The 16654-nt window shown below is 37.2% G+C and overlaps 1 protein-coding gene across 2 annotated transcripts in view; it reads right to left on the bottom strand.

Moving 5' to 3' along the window:
- The window catches only part of asic1c (acid-sensing (proton-gated) ion channel 1c), a 107533-nt gene continuing 90879 nt past the window's right edge, over positions 1–16654 (bottom strand). For both annotated transcript variants that reach the window (XM_059344011.1, XM_059344010.1), the window contains exons 4-11: positions 14912–15062; positions 13315–13371; positions 12702–12855; positions 12387–12478; positions 11945–12024; positions 10457–10528; positions 6422–6474; positions 1–3797 (exon numbers count right to left, since the gene is read on the bottom strand). In XM_059344011.1, coding sequence (XP_059199994.1) covers positions 3719–3797; positions 6422–6474; positions 10457–10528; positions 11945–12024; positions 12387–12478; positions 12702–12855; positions 13315–13371; positions 14912–15062 — 738 coding nt within the window. In that variant the 3' untranslated portion in view covers positions 1–3718. The remainder of the gene's footprint in view (positions 3798–6421; positions 6475–10456; positions 10529–11944; positions 12025–12386; positions 12479–12701; positions 12856–13314; positions 13372–14911; positions 15063–16654) is intronic.

Below are 16654 nucleotides of genomic sequence, written 5' to 3'. Positions count from 1 at the left end.
AAGTGAGTATTAACTATTTAATGTACAGTTCAGAGTTAAAATCACATATCTACAATAAAATGCACATAAAGCACGTAGAGCCAGATGAAGCAGCATCAGTTCCCCAGATGCTTGTGCGCATGAAAACCTCGATGTAAGAACCAGTCTTCAAGGCACATTTTAGTTTCACTTCAAGCCACATTATGTTCATGTAATCCATAAAACTTGTTGGAAAGATCGAGCAGCTTTTCACACCTGCAGAGCATCTTTCTATTTGTGTATTGCACAATCCCAAGCCTGGTCTGAGGAGGATTTGGAGAACGTCATTTTGTTTCATCTGGCTCCAAAAAATACATTTTTTTCCCAACCATACAAAGTGAATAGCATGGCTAAGATTACATTAAGAGACCAGAGATAATAGGAATACATAATGGTCATGCAAGGAATTAAATGGCTGATGTGACATATGTGATTAACTGTAAGAATAAAATAGTTCAAATCCAGGTGCTGGGTGACAGAAATATATAGAATACGGTTTTCTACTTGGCCATAACTATGCGGTAAATATCAGGACTACTTAATGAGCACAAACAGTTCAGTAATAGTTTCTGCCAGTTCAGATACACTCTGCTGTTCTGTGACTGGTCGTAAGGCAAGGGGGTGTGGGGAGAGAGAGGTAAAGACCCAAGACATTTTCACAAAATCCTTCATCCAACGTTTGCGGTAAATGCTGGGTCATTTTTATGCTTTTTAACCCGACAACATGAAACACACACTCAGAATCATCATGGCAATGCAGCATCATCAGAATAGCATCATTGTGTAACATGAATTGGCATTAGTGTCCCTTTATTTGGCTAATGATGGTTAATATACAATCGTCTTATCATACATCTGTGTTGGCAGCTGTTCAGTCTCGTCCGTTCCAGCTGTTGAATACGTCATGAATTGAAAATGGGAATCCAAATCTTTTTTTCTTTAAAGTCAATTTAATAACACTTTGTTTCTGATTCAGTGCATTTATTGCTCATGACACAACACCACTGATTCACCTTTTTTTTTTTTTTGTTTCCTGAAAAGTAAAATTTCCATTTGGAAAAAGTCTCTTCACGAGGTGGTCTCTGGCTCCTCTTGGAGTACGCTCTTATTTCCTATTAATGTTGGAGCAGTGAACACACCACGTGTAACAGTGTGCGCAGTTAAAACTAGAGCCATTAAAAGGTAGTCACAACCATAGACGTCCGGTCATTGGCTTTCAAGTGATGGCTGATCTCCAAGGGTTTGTGCTTCACATCAACAGTCATCTAATACACAGACAACAGAGTAATAAAGCTACAGTGTTATGAACACCACTTAACTTGATTGGCATTATACTTTCACATTTAAAAAAAACTACTCTGAATGTCCAGTAAAGTATTGATAGTGAGGATATGTGTACCTACAAGTCCATAACTGTGGTGTCAAGGATTTAAATAACAGAGTGAACATTAACAAGAGAGACTCACACGGAGAAGATAACAAGAAAAGTTGTGTACTTGAGTAAGATGGGTAAATATAGAGTTTATTATACTTGATCATTTATACATCACAAACTGTTATTTGTGACTTATTACATGTTTCGTAATAATAATAATAATAATAAAAGGATACAGTGGTAAAATTGTACAATGCATTTCTGTTATAAATGAATTGAACTGAACGGGGGCTGAGGTGCGTGGTGGTTTTGATGTTTTGAGGCAATTCTCTTGTATCTAATAAAGTCTATTTAGTTGTCAGTCACGTTATGATCACCAGAAACTCAAAGACACTTACGGTCCACCAAGATAGAAAGTCCAAATTCCTTCTGCCGCAAAAACAGATGAAAAACTTTTATCTCTCGATATATATCTCTATATAGATATATTGATATATATTTATATTTGACAAATGTCTCACGTGAGCAGTATAGAATTTCTTCATGGCATTTGATTGCGGGTATTTACACATTTTCTGTCAAGTTCAGGAATGTCACCAACAAGCCTTTTACTCATGTTCAATAGAGAATAGATTACTATCACAGGGGATTGTGCTGATGAATACCTTTAAGACACAGACATGAGAAAATGTAGCTGAGGATTATTTAAAAAGGCAAAAAGGAAAACCTGATTGTTTCTCTTCTAATGAATTTAATGTAAATAAGGGCCAACTTCTGCAGCAAGCTGCATGCTAGTATTTCTTTTTGTTACAGTCAGCACATTAACACTATCCCAAAAAAATGGGAAAACAGTTGAGAATTGAAATGTCAGCTATATAAAGATACAATCAACAGCCTTTTGGGGCCTCCTGACTTTTTTTTTTTTTAAAGAAAGCTCTAAGAGGCAAGTAAGAAAAAGGTCTAATGAAGTGTGATCTAAATTGTTTTTTCACTCCTGTTTTTGCCCAGGATAATTCTTCTCAATTCCTTTCATTTTTATATGTGAAAACAGGTGAATAAAGGTTTTTGACTAGTGCCTTTTTTCCTGTTCGGAGTGTTTGTTGTTGTAATACTCATTTAAGCCACAAGGGGGTGACGTGCACCACTACACCATGTTCTGAATAAAACTAAAAGCTTTCATGTTTTCTTCCAGGTGAGTTTAAACGCTCTTAACACAAGGTAAATATATTGTGTGTTAGCAAGCTGTTAACACTGAAAATGTCCCCGTTGTGGGACTAATAAAGGAATATCTGATGTTATCTTATCAGAGTGCATGGAGAAATAAAGCTCCAGTGGTTGACTTCACACAATCAGTTGAATAGTTTTTAAAACCTGTTTCATATATGAAAAGTAGCTTGAAGTAGCCTAGAAAGATTATCCTGGCATTTTATGCCTGTTCATAAACACAGCAGAGAAAAAAAAAAATAGATCACCCAACGTTTTTTCTCACTTGCCTCTCAGGGTGTCTGTACTTTTTTTTTTTTTTTCCTTTACTGTATGTAAAAAGTGACTAAAGTTAATAAACAAATCCAATTCAGTAGTTTCTGCCACCCACGTGGAACAAAACGAGATACTTGCATATATACAAATAATCCAGTTCCTTTTCTGGTTTCTAAATTGAAGCACAGTCGTCTAATTCATGAGACAATCCAAAGCCTCACGGTAGCAAAAGGCAACATTAAACACCAGTCGAGTGATGTGATTCAGGTTCGAGCAGCTCTTTTCGGCTCACAGCAGATTTCTAAAAAGGCTCTCCTGTTCGAACTGGTGACAGTATAAGGTCACTCAATACAGCATTGGTTTGATGCTGGAGATGTAACACTGTTGAGATACTGAAATGCTACATGCACCAATCCACATGTATTCTTTTTTTTTTTGATTGATGTGCAGCAAAACAAGCACAACAGTACTTCATCTCATCACAGGTTCGAAAGCCTTTTTTTGGACACATTTCTCTTCGCTGATTGTGTAACTCTAAAGTGACTGCATAAGAAAAAACAAATCCACAAAATGAAACATGAATAAATTAACACTGATGCCTTGACATGGCAGTTAAACCTGAGTTCTGTTTTGGAAGTGGTTTCTTTTTTTTTCTTTTCTGATGATAGTACTCTATTTCTATTCAGGCATTGATAAACTCTACTATACGTTTTTGAGTTACACACTCAACCGTTTTTCTGTTAAATACATAAATTATTTCACAGTTTGCTGTCAAGTCCCCAGATGTGCCACCCCACCCACCAACCCCTACGTTATGTTGTCAACAAGCAAACTCCTCAAAGTTGCCTAGAGTCGGGTGACGAGGTAACATGTTCGGCGTGAATCCGAGACTGTCCGAGTGACTCCGGAGGGTGTCACAGGTGCTCTGCAAAACAGAGGGAAGGAAGGAGGGAAGACGAGTTCAACCGGGTTAAGGGAGGGGCAATGAAGGGAGTGATGATGATGATGATGAAGTGAGAAATAAATGAGCCACAGGTAAAATGAGAGCGACCGGGACAATGGAGGGACGCAGAGAAAATGAAAAAAAAAAAAAGTATGATGTATGTGGCGAGGAGAAAATGTGCAAAATCAGAATTATCAACGCATCAGAAACAAAGATAGGATATTAAATGGAGGGCCATGAATGACAGAAACATATGTGGACAATGATGAGGTAATGAATACAACAAATTTGGACGTTCCAAGATCAGCCACATCGCATGTGGCCACATGATGTTTCACAGGCAGTGAAAAGATAGTTTAAAGAAAAATCAGGGAAAGGTGGGAAAAGATGAATGAAAGGAGGGAGAAGAGAAAGAAAACAGTATATTTTTAGTCCTGTTTTTACACTAACATGATAAATTCTTATAGTTACGGAAGTTGAAACATCCACATGTGTCTGCATTTTCCTATTTGTGCAAAGGAATTTATAAAAGAAGGAAGCATCATTACAGCAGAGTGCTAGCTTTCTAATTTTGCTTTGGTTTCAGTTCTATAGAAGTAAACTGGGCGTGCATTGGAGATCCAGCTGTAACACTTTATATCTGCTTTGACTGGGAAATGTCTCTACAAAATAAAGCCAGATATGAGATGTTGTGATGTGAACCTAATGCATAAGTGCCAAAAGCTGCAGTTTCTCATCTGGCCACTTGAGGCTGACTTCAAAAGCAAGTCGATTCCTACTGACTGATATTTTTACAGTTTACAGCCTGGCACAAAAATTGGTTTTGGTCTCTGTTGCTAATTTCCCTCTTCTCAACAACTGTGAAGGGCTGAATTTTTATGTAAATCACATTATTCATTTATATTAAGGCTTAAAGTTATGCATAATTAGGGCATGGCCGCTTAGAGTGACAGGCGGCCGCCCCCAGCTCACCTCTGTTCCACCTCTTTGCACCTTTTTTGGAGAAGTCAGGCGCTGTCAAGATGTTAACAGACAGCCACTGTGAGTGAGCTTAAATTCTGCTCTACAGAAACCTATGAGTGACATGATGAAGACCGGTCCATATTCTGTGGTTATATCTGACCAGAATGCAGTTTTATCCAGAACAATTTATAAATGGCTCAGATTTTAATTGGCTGGACTCAGTGTCATGGCCTTTCACAGTTTGGTTAATATCCTTAACCTGACCATATGTATGAAATAAAAATCACTGCAAGACTGCATTATTCTCGCCCATATTATTAACCAGCACACATTTAGCTAGAGAAATTGCTTGCTAATGTTAGCTAAACAAAGTGCAAATGCTAAGTTAGTTTACTGACGAGCAATAAAAAGTATCAGTAAGTTGCAGATTTGGTGATTAGCACCACCTCTAAATATTCTAATTAAACATTATTACATTTCATCAGGGGTCGAATGTAACTAAGTACATTTACTCAAGTACTGTACTTCTGTATTTCCACATATCTAACTATACTTCTTCTCCACTGCATTGTAGAGTAAAATATTGTACTTTTTACTCCCTTACATTTAGCTGACAGCTTTAGGTTCTTTTCAGGTCGAGATTTAACATGAAAAAATACAATCAATTTAAAATGATTATGCATGTTTATAAATAAAATATACTTGGAATATATATATAACAATCAAAGTGGGGACATCCTGCCATTCTACTTTTGATACTTCAAGTGCATTTTGATGCTGATTCTTTTGTACTTTAAGTTTTCAATGCAGGACTTTTACTTGTAATGGAGTAATAAGTACTTTTACCTAAGTGGGGGATTTAATGCTTCATTTTCCACTGAATATCATTACCGGTTAACAGTTAATGTTTGGTGCCTTAATACAATCAAATACATATAGAAAACTACCGGCTTGGCACCAGTGGCATACAATGCAACATAGCAACCCTTCCTTCTTTTATGAATTCCTCCGTGTGTGCAAATCTGCTCGCTGAGTAGAAAAGTCCTGACACTGTATGTGGATAACAAACATTGGTAGTCCCATTGGCAAAACTGGCTACTCCAGCAGACAAAGAACCATTTATATTGTGTGCAAACTCACTGCATGCAGACCTGTGATAACATCACAAAGTAATGCATCTAGTGATGTTATCTGGCACGAGCCTCAAATGCATTGCCTCTAAATGGACCTCTGTGCTGCAGGGAAACAAATAGATCTTGTGTGCTTTTTGTACAACAATTCAATAAATATGTAATCTGTTTTCACAGGAGATCTGCGCTTTATCCTATTGGGGAAGAAAGCATCATTATTCAGTGGAAGGAGCAGGTTTTGCATAGTGCAGAGAGTCAAATCATTACGCACTTGGAGAATCCAACCAACTTCTGTTGAGCCGATAAATACAGAAACACACCAAACTAATCAGTCCTGACACGACAGTGGACATTAAAATGCTCGCTGCAGTTGGATAATCACCCCTCTTTTCGTTGACTGTCTACCAAATAATTCGTAGCCACTGAGGGAATGATGTATGAGATGGTCTCAAGTATGTATGAAAGAGAGGGACAGCATGGGAGGGAGCATCTATTATCAATGGGGTGTGCTACCTGGGGGCATGATTAGGCGTGACACCAGGGCTGGTTGGGTTCTCTGGAAACTCCTGGAATAGACATGATGAAAAGAAAGATGGGTGAGGGTGACTGAAATGAAAATAAAACACAATGCAAATGCTAATCGTTCAACTTGTGAGGGAATACTGCAAGAGGGTGTTTTTCCCCTCAGTGATATCATTAAAGTACTGAAGGAAGATGGCTGTTTTAAAATAAGATTTGAGCCTTTTAATCAGCAGGGAAAACAAAAAAAAAAACGATCGCCGTCATCCAGAAGTGTTTGACGATCATTAAAGAGAATGACGGTCAAACTTAAAATAGACTCTTATAAATAACTAAACGCTTTGCTTTGCTTTGCTTTACTTTACTGTCGGGCTGTTTGAGTGGAGATGTGACAATGGACTAGTTGAAAAACGGTTATTGAGTATGAGAGAAAAGAAGAACAAAAGGATGGTTTATTGTAAGCAGATGAATATATGACATGAATGGGGCAGAATACAGTAAATATCACACTATGTAAGACTCCAGTAAAACAATACAACACTGTCAATATCAGCCCTCTATATAAATTCTTCTTCTACTGCCACTTAAAAAAAACACATGGACTAAAAAAAACCTTCATCACTATGTTGGCTTAATTTAACATATCTCCACTCCTACAGAAGAGAATAAAGAACTTCTTTCAATCTTTTCTTTCACATCAGCTATCAGACCAAACCCTGATCCCGAGGCAATTGAGCATGCAAGGACACAAACCACATGCAGAGACAAACCCACTGCTTTTTCACCAGTTTGAAGATAAATAAGGAGCGTGGTGCTGAATTGAAAAAGTCTTGGGCTTGTGTGACACACAACAGAAAGTTGGAGCTTGCATTTCCAAGATTTGTGCCAATAATGGATGCAAACTGGTGGATACAGTAACCTATACCCAGGGACAAAAGGGACTGTCTGCGCTTAACAAAAATCTGCTTAAATGCTTTTGAGTAAAACAGCACCGGAGAAAAAAGGAAATGTTTTAAGTTTTGTTGGAGCTTCCGCCCCTACAATGAGCTGCAGAGAGAGATTGGTGGATTTTAGTTGTCCCACTGTGTGTTTGAAAGACATTAATAAAGCGGTTATTACGGTTAAGATTTTAACATTAAGTTCAATTTGCACTGAAAATAAAGTGAAGTTATTATTTAAGTAATCAGATTGGAGTCATATTGGCACTTAGACAACGTATTTAATCCCATTTTAAAAACTTTATCTCAAGTGATGGCTTACGGTAATAAAATAATAAGAATGAAAATAAGAAATAAACTAATTAAAATGAAATAGTATCAAATAAACAGGAAACAAACGAACATCAGAAAACAAGTATGCAACAATAAAAAATGACAATAAAAATCTAATATAAACTACAAATAAAACAAATCCACATTTATGGTGTGAGATTAAATTCTCAAATGTTATAGTAAATTTAAATCTGTTTTATATTGGTCGAATATTTCACACAGAGGATGTTTTATTGAGAGCATTTCTCGTCTGTTGCGAACCCGGCGCCACTGGGGATTATGCATTTGCCTGATGTGACTTACACCTCTGATAAAAATGGTTGTTTTTCACAGAAGCCTCCACAGTTAGTCATGATGAGTGTTATACAATTCATACAAAAATAACTGATTTTTGTTATGTGTAATCTAAATCTAAAACAGATAACTGGGCGAGATATGACTGAACATGTGACAGGATGTCTTTTAGCTTTAGCTGTGTTCATTATCGTAGCAGTATGAGGCACAATAAACATGAAGCTAGCCTCTCAGCTCAAACACAGAACAGATTAAAGTTGTCCGCATATATAACTACAAGAGCATTTTTTAAGAACATAAGGTAAATCATTTATGAGAAATAAAATAAAAATGGACCAAAGCAACTTTCTTGCGGGACTCCTCAGTCAGAGTTTTTTTATTTATTTATTTGCTATCAGAGATGATATTCGCTTTGGGCTTTAAAACGTATGAAAAACTTAGTGAGAGTGGTTGTCCATATAGTGATTTTTTTTCTCTGGCAGAAAAGGGAGCACTCGCAGGGTGCTTGATCAAAAAAAGTGCTGCATGTGGGTTTTGTTTCAATGAAAATATATCTTGACAACATATAACCACTCAAACTTCTGATGTATGATAGCCAAGCATCTCCCCTTTGCCTTTAACTCTCTATCTGGGCTTCTATTGATTTGTTTTCTCACCATGAGGAAGTTAGCCCTCATACTGACAATATGTACAGTGATAAAAGCAACACTCAGTGTCCAAGTGCTTCCACTATTGGCCTTATTCTGTCTTTGTTGTGATATCTCAGTGACAAGTCCCTCCCCATCTAATACTAGAGCATGTCAGATATATTGGTTGACTGATATTATTTGCAGATATTGGCCTAATAAAAGCATATAAGAATCTGTGTATATGCTGTCTTATATGGCTGTCATAAAAATTATAATATATAACACAGCAAATGTTGCTTGGGATGTTTTCAAAATGGTGCTATTTATTCTTTTTTTCTTTTTTTTTTTCTTAAGTAGTCAGCAATTGACTGACACTGAACGGCAATGATGTTAATTTAGCTATTTATTTTATTTCTATTTATTCTTTTTGTTCTCAGTTATTATTTATAGACTTATTATAGACTATAGAGTGGCGAGAAATCGGTGCATAATCCACATAAAAAAGGTCTATTTTCATTCCAGCTCAAATAGTTACTATATCGGCTATAGGTATCAATCTCAAAAATCCCATATCAGTCAGGCTCTATGAAATATATTATTGGAGTGAAGTGACAACACCAGCAACTTTCTGAAAAGTTGAGAGATTTCTCCTGATTGGGAAGAATTGAAAGAAAAAAAGATACTGGTGATCAAAAAACTCTACTGTATGAACACTCAGCCCAATATGATTAATAGCATCAATTTAAAATTTGACTGAAAAAAAAAATCTCATATATTTTTCTGCAACTGTTGCCAGTAAAGGTTTGATTCAGCAGAATGTGCTGAACATTTGCTGATTGCTGATATTAAGAAGGTGCATTTCAGTTATAAATAATTTCTTAACTGCTCTGGAGAAAGCTTACATAACAGTCTGCAGGGGAAGTGGAGGTGCCTCTGGACGCCAGTGTGTTAAACCACTGGGCTCAACAGAATGCTGTGATTTAGGGCAGGACAGAAATGCCCCACATTCTTCTAGCTTTCATTTTGAAGTTCAAATGAGTTCCAGTGCCTTTAAGGCTTTGAAAATGAGTTGATCATGAAATGTTAATAAAACCTCCAGACCTCTTAATCTTGTTCCGTTTTTTGCTCTCTCTTTTAGTTTTCTACATGAATCCATTCGCAGTTTCCTCTGATCATACTGCCAGACATAAAGCGACAAACCCAGAGTACAATAACAGCTCTTCCTGCTCTAAGTGAACTGTAATTACAGGAGCGAGGGGCAACTTCGAGAAGCTACTGTATATTGTGTCAATACTGACTGTGTGTGGGATTAAATACGGTGAGGGCTACAACCTGTGAGTGTAAGAGCACTTAATGAGTCAGATACTTTACTTCTACTTGTCCGTGAACTGTAGTTTAAGGGAACTCAAGCAGCAGAGCACTTCACAAACTCAGTCAGTTTGCTCCTCGTAAATGCTCATCTGTATTCCCTCTGTAAGATGTAGATTTTTCTTATTACAGGGCACAATTTGTGCTGCTTCTCTACAATATTCACCATGTAAATAAAGTACCCAATGTGTGTAATATCAAACACACTGATTATTCATCCATACTGTGCAATAAAAACAATGTTTATATATTATTAATGATTATGTTTTCTAGTGCGATACATCTTTTCTGCATGGGAAATTGAAAACTAATGATGACATACCGTGGTGCGGCTTTGTTTTCTCTCTGGTGCTGTTCATTAAAAGCATTTACAGTGTTAGCAGACATTTTTTGTTGTTATTGTAGTTCCCGAGGCTCATTTAATACATCACATTCATTTCATTCTCATTCTGAGAGACTTGAATTACCAGATTGTCGCTCTGACAACGCTGTGGTCGTTTCTTGCGTATGAAGTAGCCCAGAACCTTATCCTTAAACACCTGAATGCAAAAACATCACATACGCATTAGTCACAGATGGAATACATTATGGTCAGTGACATTAAGACTAAACATGAGCAGTAAAAACACATTTAAATTTAAACATTTTGGGAAATATGCTTAGTCAGTGCCTTGCAAAGAGTCAGATGAGTCTGTACAGTTGGTTAGCTTAGCTTTGCATAAAGACTAGAAACAGCCCACTAATTAACATCTTGTTTATTTGATCCATACAAAACCAAAGGGCAAGAACTACAAGTTGTGGTTCGTGCGAGAAAAATATTAACTACGAAGCTATGTGACTGTCATCGTGATTTGGATTCAAACTCTCAGAGTCCCTCAGCGTCTTTAGCAGCCATGTGAGGAAGCTCTGATGTCTCCATGTTTGGATAAAAAGTCAGACTTGTAGATATTCCTGACTCCAACAGTTTCAACCACACATTACACACAAACTTGTATTGTTTCCTTCAAGGTAGCATGATTCTGTATGATGTGAGACTCCCAGTATAGAGCTGAATAACTGCCCTGTTACTTGAAGAGTTTGGTATAACTGTGTCTATGCAAACTGTAGCAGGTAAAGACAACTGAGGCTCATCTAGTTTATTCTATTATTAATCCAAGTGAAGACTGACTTAACGTACAAGTTCTTCTACATCATGGTCTTTGTTAGAAGTGCTGGATTATTATTTCATAGTTACAAAGCAACCATGCATTAACTGCTCCCAGCCGAAACATAATCCCCCCCCCCTTTTAGAGGTGCTGATAGGCAGAGTTTGTTACCTTTGAACAGAGCCAGGCTAGCTGTTTCATGGCTTTAAGCTAAGAAACGCTAACTGGCTGCTGGCTACTCATATTATGATTTTTTTAAAAATGTGATAACAAAACCTAAGTATATATAATGCTTTCAAAATAACACAAGTTTTTTAATCAAAATACTTGAATAATGACTTTCCTGAAATTTTATTTTAAATAAGTGTTGCTTTTCGTGTAATACTTAAATATCAAAGTAATGTCAATGAACTGAAGAGCGCACATGGCCATGATTAGTTATGAGCTAAACTGTGTGGCGAGCTATTAAACAGAGGTAAAAATTGATGTTTCAGACTCCATAGTGGTGAAGATTTTAATATTTTCTGAGGTGGTCCGCAGTGTAAAAAGTTTGAGAATCACTACCATACAGACATAAGACCGAGTAAGCTTATTTCCCAAAAATGCTAAACTATTCCTTCAAGACTAAACACAAGCAGTACAAATATATTTAAAAAGTTATCTTAGACTAATTTACATTGTGTTTAAATAAAACTAAATTACCTGTAAAGTGTTACACTTAGCTATCTGCCTTTATATCCACTAGCAGAAGAGTAAATTAAATGATTGTTAACAGGTTTTTAATTTAATAAGTGAAAAGCATCATTTTACCTCATATAGGTAGTCAAATATTTCCAGTATTGTTAGGACGCTGGCTCCGATAAACAGCCCCATCTGCCCTCCAATGTCACCTAGAACAAGAGAGATGAACAGATATGGGCGGGTACAGCAACTGAACAATGGTGCGTGAAAGCGTGCCCCGTGCTGTCACTCCTCATTCACTATCTCTCACAGTAATCTGAGCACAGTTGTCAAAAGTGTCCATCCAGCCCCAACTTCTCATCAGACCCAACCAGGCTGCCCTTGCAAGAGCATCAGATTATGAAAATGTGTTCAGCCTGTTTCATGAGTTCAAAGAGGAAACCTCAAAGCAGCAGGCGTGAACACACGATGTGAAATGTGTGGAAGAGGGGGGGCCCCCGCTGAGAGCGCCGATACCGAGGTCAACCACGTTTTATCTGTCACAATGAACCTGAAACTGCGAGAATCTTACCGAGAAGCCCTGCAATTTCATAGGCCTTCTTCTGCTCAATCTTCTCATAATTCAGAGCTTCAAAGAAGATGTCCATGACCAATATATTTTCTCTGGAGAGAAGACAGACAAGAGCACACCCAACAAAGTTTATTTCTGGTGATATTACATTACACCAAATGGTATTTCACATTTCCTGTGCAACTATCTCTCATTATTGTTACATTGAAGGTGAACGATGGAGACCCAGGACATGCTATGCCACAATACATCCATCCTTCAACAGAAACAAAGCAAAAGAGGCTGAATACTGGACTGTCACCATATAATACTTACCCAATATATTGCTCAGTTTTGTTGAATTTCTTAGCCAGATATTTAGCAGATGCCTTACTGGGGATCTTAACCATGGACAGCTCCTTGCCATAGCGAGTCATGTTGCAGGGGGTCTGACACACACAGTAATCGTTGTCTTTCTCTACCAAAAAGTCTGTGGATGATCAAAGTCATTTAAAAATATCGTGATCACTGCGAAGAATCAAACACACCTGCACACAGAGAGGCTCTCTAAAAATATCTCTGCACACAACTGAAAAGCTACATTCGCTGCCATCGTTCACTTTCCATGAAAGCAAATAATGACTGAAGCTATTATAAAGAGAAGGGAGGGAGAGAAAAAAAATGCTCTGCGGGACATATTCGACACAAGCGAAGCAAAGGCACATCACAAATCTCCTTAATGGAATTTTTAAACAATAATTTTACTTTATTATTTTTGCTCCAGCACTGTTTGAGATTAAAGTAATTTTAAGTCAAAGCTACTGAATTATTATACAAAAGCTTGAAGAGTCTCATGGCACTGCTGCTGAACACTTGATGGAATTCATGCATTAATGCACAACTATTACAATAATATTTCATACTTATGCAATAAAATGTGTGGGCTCACCTAAAGCTGGGTCAGCACAGTCTTTGTACTGCTCAGGTGTGCAAACTGTGGAGGTTCCTGTTTGGAATAACATAAGGGTGAAAATAATTACACATATTAAATATGAAACTGAATCACACATTTACAACATAATAATGATAGCAAATTTATGGAATAACAATTCAGAAATAAATGAGAGAGGTAGACAGAAAAGTCTATAATATGCATTTGAGAGCTACCATCACAATTTAATTTGTAGTATTTGGCGTATTGTGAATGAAAAATACATTAAAATCAAAGGAAGGAAAGGAAAAGGAAGAATTCAGACTGTATATTTACAGAATCAAAGGTTTATCAGTTTGAACATAAGCTACACTGTCTTTGTAGAGTTTTAGACAATGTCCCAACTGTTTTGAAATCAGGGTTGTATAAGATAAGGACAGTGTGTTGTCGTTGACCCACTGTTGTAAGGTAACGTTATGTGAATGAAAACCCCAACATACTAACGCACATTCGATAAATACAACACAACTTAATAATTTGCTTGTCCTTTGTAAGATATATTTAATTTAAACTTGTGCAAAGAGAATACACTCACCGGCCACTTTATTATGTACACCTGTTCAACTAATTGTTAACACAAATCAAATCAGTCAAATCAAATCAAAATTACTTTATTTATCCACGAGGGGAAATTCAGTTAGTCTGTTAGCTCTTGAAGAATAAATCAACATATCAATATTAATATTCAATCAACAACTCAGCAAGAAGAAAGTATCCAGTGAGCAGGAGTTCGCTGGGTGAAAATGCCTTGTTGATGCCAGAGGTCAGAGGAGAATGTGCAGACTGGTTTGAGATGATAGAAAGGCAACAGTAACTCAAATAACCAGTCCTTACAACCAAGGTCTGCAGAAGAGCATCTCTGAACGCACAACATGTCCTACCTTAAGCAGATAGGCTACAGCAGCAGCAGAACACTCCAGCCACTTTATAAGGTACAATAATAAGCTTATAAAATGGCTGGTGAGTGTGAATTTAATGTTCAGACTGATTAACTTTGTTTTTAGTAAATATATACATTCTTTATTGTGAATGGAATGCATTCTGTTTTAATTTACAGGTGCATCTCAATAAATTAGAATATCATAGTTTCTTTATGTCAGTAATTCAATTAAAAAACTGGAAATAACACATTATATTGAACCATTACACACAGAATGAATGAAACATTTCATGACTTAATTTCATTTCTTCTAATTATAATGATTATGGCTTATATTTAATGAAGACCTTAAATTCAGTGTCTTAAAAAATATATATTACAAATGACCAATTTCAAAAAGTACGTTTAATATGGAAATGTTGGCCTCTGAAAAGTATGTTCATCTTTATGCACCCAATACTTGGTTGGGGCCTTTGACTTTTCCATGATATTCTAATGTATTGAGATGCACCTGTGTGTTTTACACAGTGTCGCAACTTTTTTTGGAATCAGGGCTGTAGACGAACCCTGAAAGCTCAACATGGCTTCTTTTGCCTGGTTACAAATACTAACGTAGGATTGGACAGTGGCTGTTCTAGGGAAGGGTCAGTGGGTCACATCTTTCTGAAATCATACCAGGCATGTGAACCATCCTGCAGTTGCAGTTCTCCAGCAGGTACCGGGTTTCACAGTCAATGCGGCAGGCGGTGATGCTGTATGTGGAGAAGTACTCAGAATCTATGGGAGTAGACTTGCAATCTCCCCAAGGCGGAGGGAGGTACTGAAGCTGAAAGAGCAAACAGCACATGTTTTCCCTCAGTATATCAGCACGCAGGATTACAACGAGGAACATAATGCAGGCCCAGTACAGCAGAAGTACAAAAGAGGGACAACAAGCTGACAAAACCCAACACAAATGCATCAAACAGAAACGAAAAGGAAGGAAGAAAGAAAAAAAGAAAATACAGAAGCACTTACATGAAAATGTGCACTCAAACAATACTGGCACAAAATGTCCGGTAACATTATTGCTCATGTGTAGCAGCAGGCAGACATCATGCAAAACATTACTGATGCAGGTCTAGTCCCCGGTAGGAAGCAGAATACCATGGGAATAGAGACAGGCTTAATAGAAATCTTTAAAATATGTAGATTCAGACAGGACACCACAATCAATGGACAAATCTTTACAACCCTGAGAACAGAATTCAGAACAGTTTTTGAATGAAAAAAAACAATGAATTGTATTGATTTTAACAGACATTATACAACAATACCTCCTATTTTACAGTAAATATTTGACCCTAATGAAAAACTAGCCTCCAGAAGCTTACAAAAGAGGTTTTTATTGTTGATTAACTATTTAGATTCACTAAGCCCAAGACAGTGTATTAAAAAAACCACCCTGGACTGCAATGCCTGGTGAATTAAACAATGAAGTGAAGTCAGTGTGCAGTCTCATTAGAGGTAAAACTCTCATTAAAAAGGTGAAGAGCAGGTCACTACATTTATGAGTAACTCAGGGAATTCTAAATGGATCCACTAATGAGGAATATTTAATGCTTGAATTTTAAGGTTTTGGTTCACAGTAAACATTAGATCCACGGTGCTCATCTCATAACTGCAGCAATGTGCCCCGGGTGGAGCGTGCGATCTGTTTGGAGCTCTCTTTAACACTTTAAAGGATTTTTTTTTTTGGGGTGTACCAACATTTAACCACCAATAAGACTTTCAGTCCACTTTAAAAGTCTTGTTTACAGCAATTTATGGTAATGAATGCCTACTACTCATCTTCATGACAAAAACGAACCAATTATTTATGAAGACTACTGATGCTTGCTTGGGCACTGGAGCATATAGCTACTAATTGCAGTGGGAGCTCGCCAACAATCAATGTTAAAGGCTTCTTCCTGACAAACCTCACAGAGAATTCATGCTGCTACTGTCACATTAACGCTCACTGTAATTCCTAATCATCTTCACCAGCTCTAAACAAGCTAACGCAGACAAGCTAGTGGTCATTTAGTCAATAGAAAGTGACAGAGATGGAGTGGAATTCACTGAAGGAGTCGACTTAAAGTGGCAAATTATTATTAAGCCTTGATTAAACTCCATTTCTAGCCCACATACTCTCATTTCTGGAGTTGAAAAAACTGATGCCAGAGTCTTCATTGGTGATAAAACCTAATGAATCACATTGTCTCGTCCCTCCAGGTGACACTAAGGAGCGCTCCAGTGGATCGCCCCGATAACATAAAGGCAAAACAAACGCTGACGAAAAAAGATGTTAGCAGAACTGCACATGGTGGTGAGAGGGTAAAGCCAAACAACAGCTTTAATGGAGATACAGACTCGGATGAATGGATTAAAGCTGGAATG

This window comes from Centropristis striata, chromosome 11, assembly GCF_030273125.1.
Source record: "Centropristis striata isolate RG_2023a ecotype Rhode Island chromosome 11, C.striata_1.0, whole genome shotgun sequence".
Taxonomy (NCBI): Eukaryota; Metazoa; Chordata; class Actinopteri; order Perciformes; family Serranidae; genus Centropristis; species Centropristis striata.
Note: the sequence above shows the minus strand (reverse complement) of the source record. Positions and strands in the feature narration are given on the sequence as shown.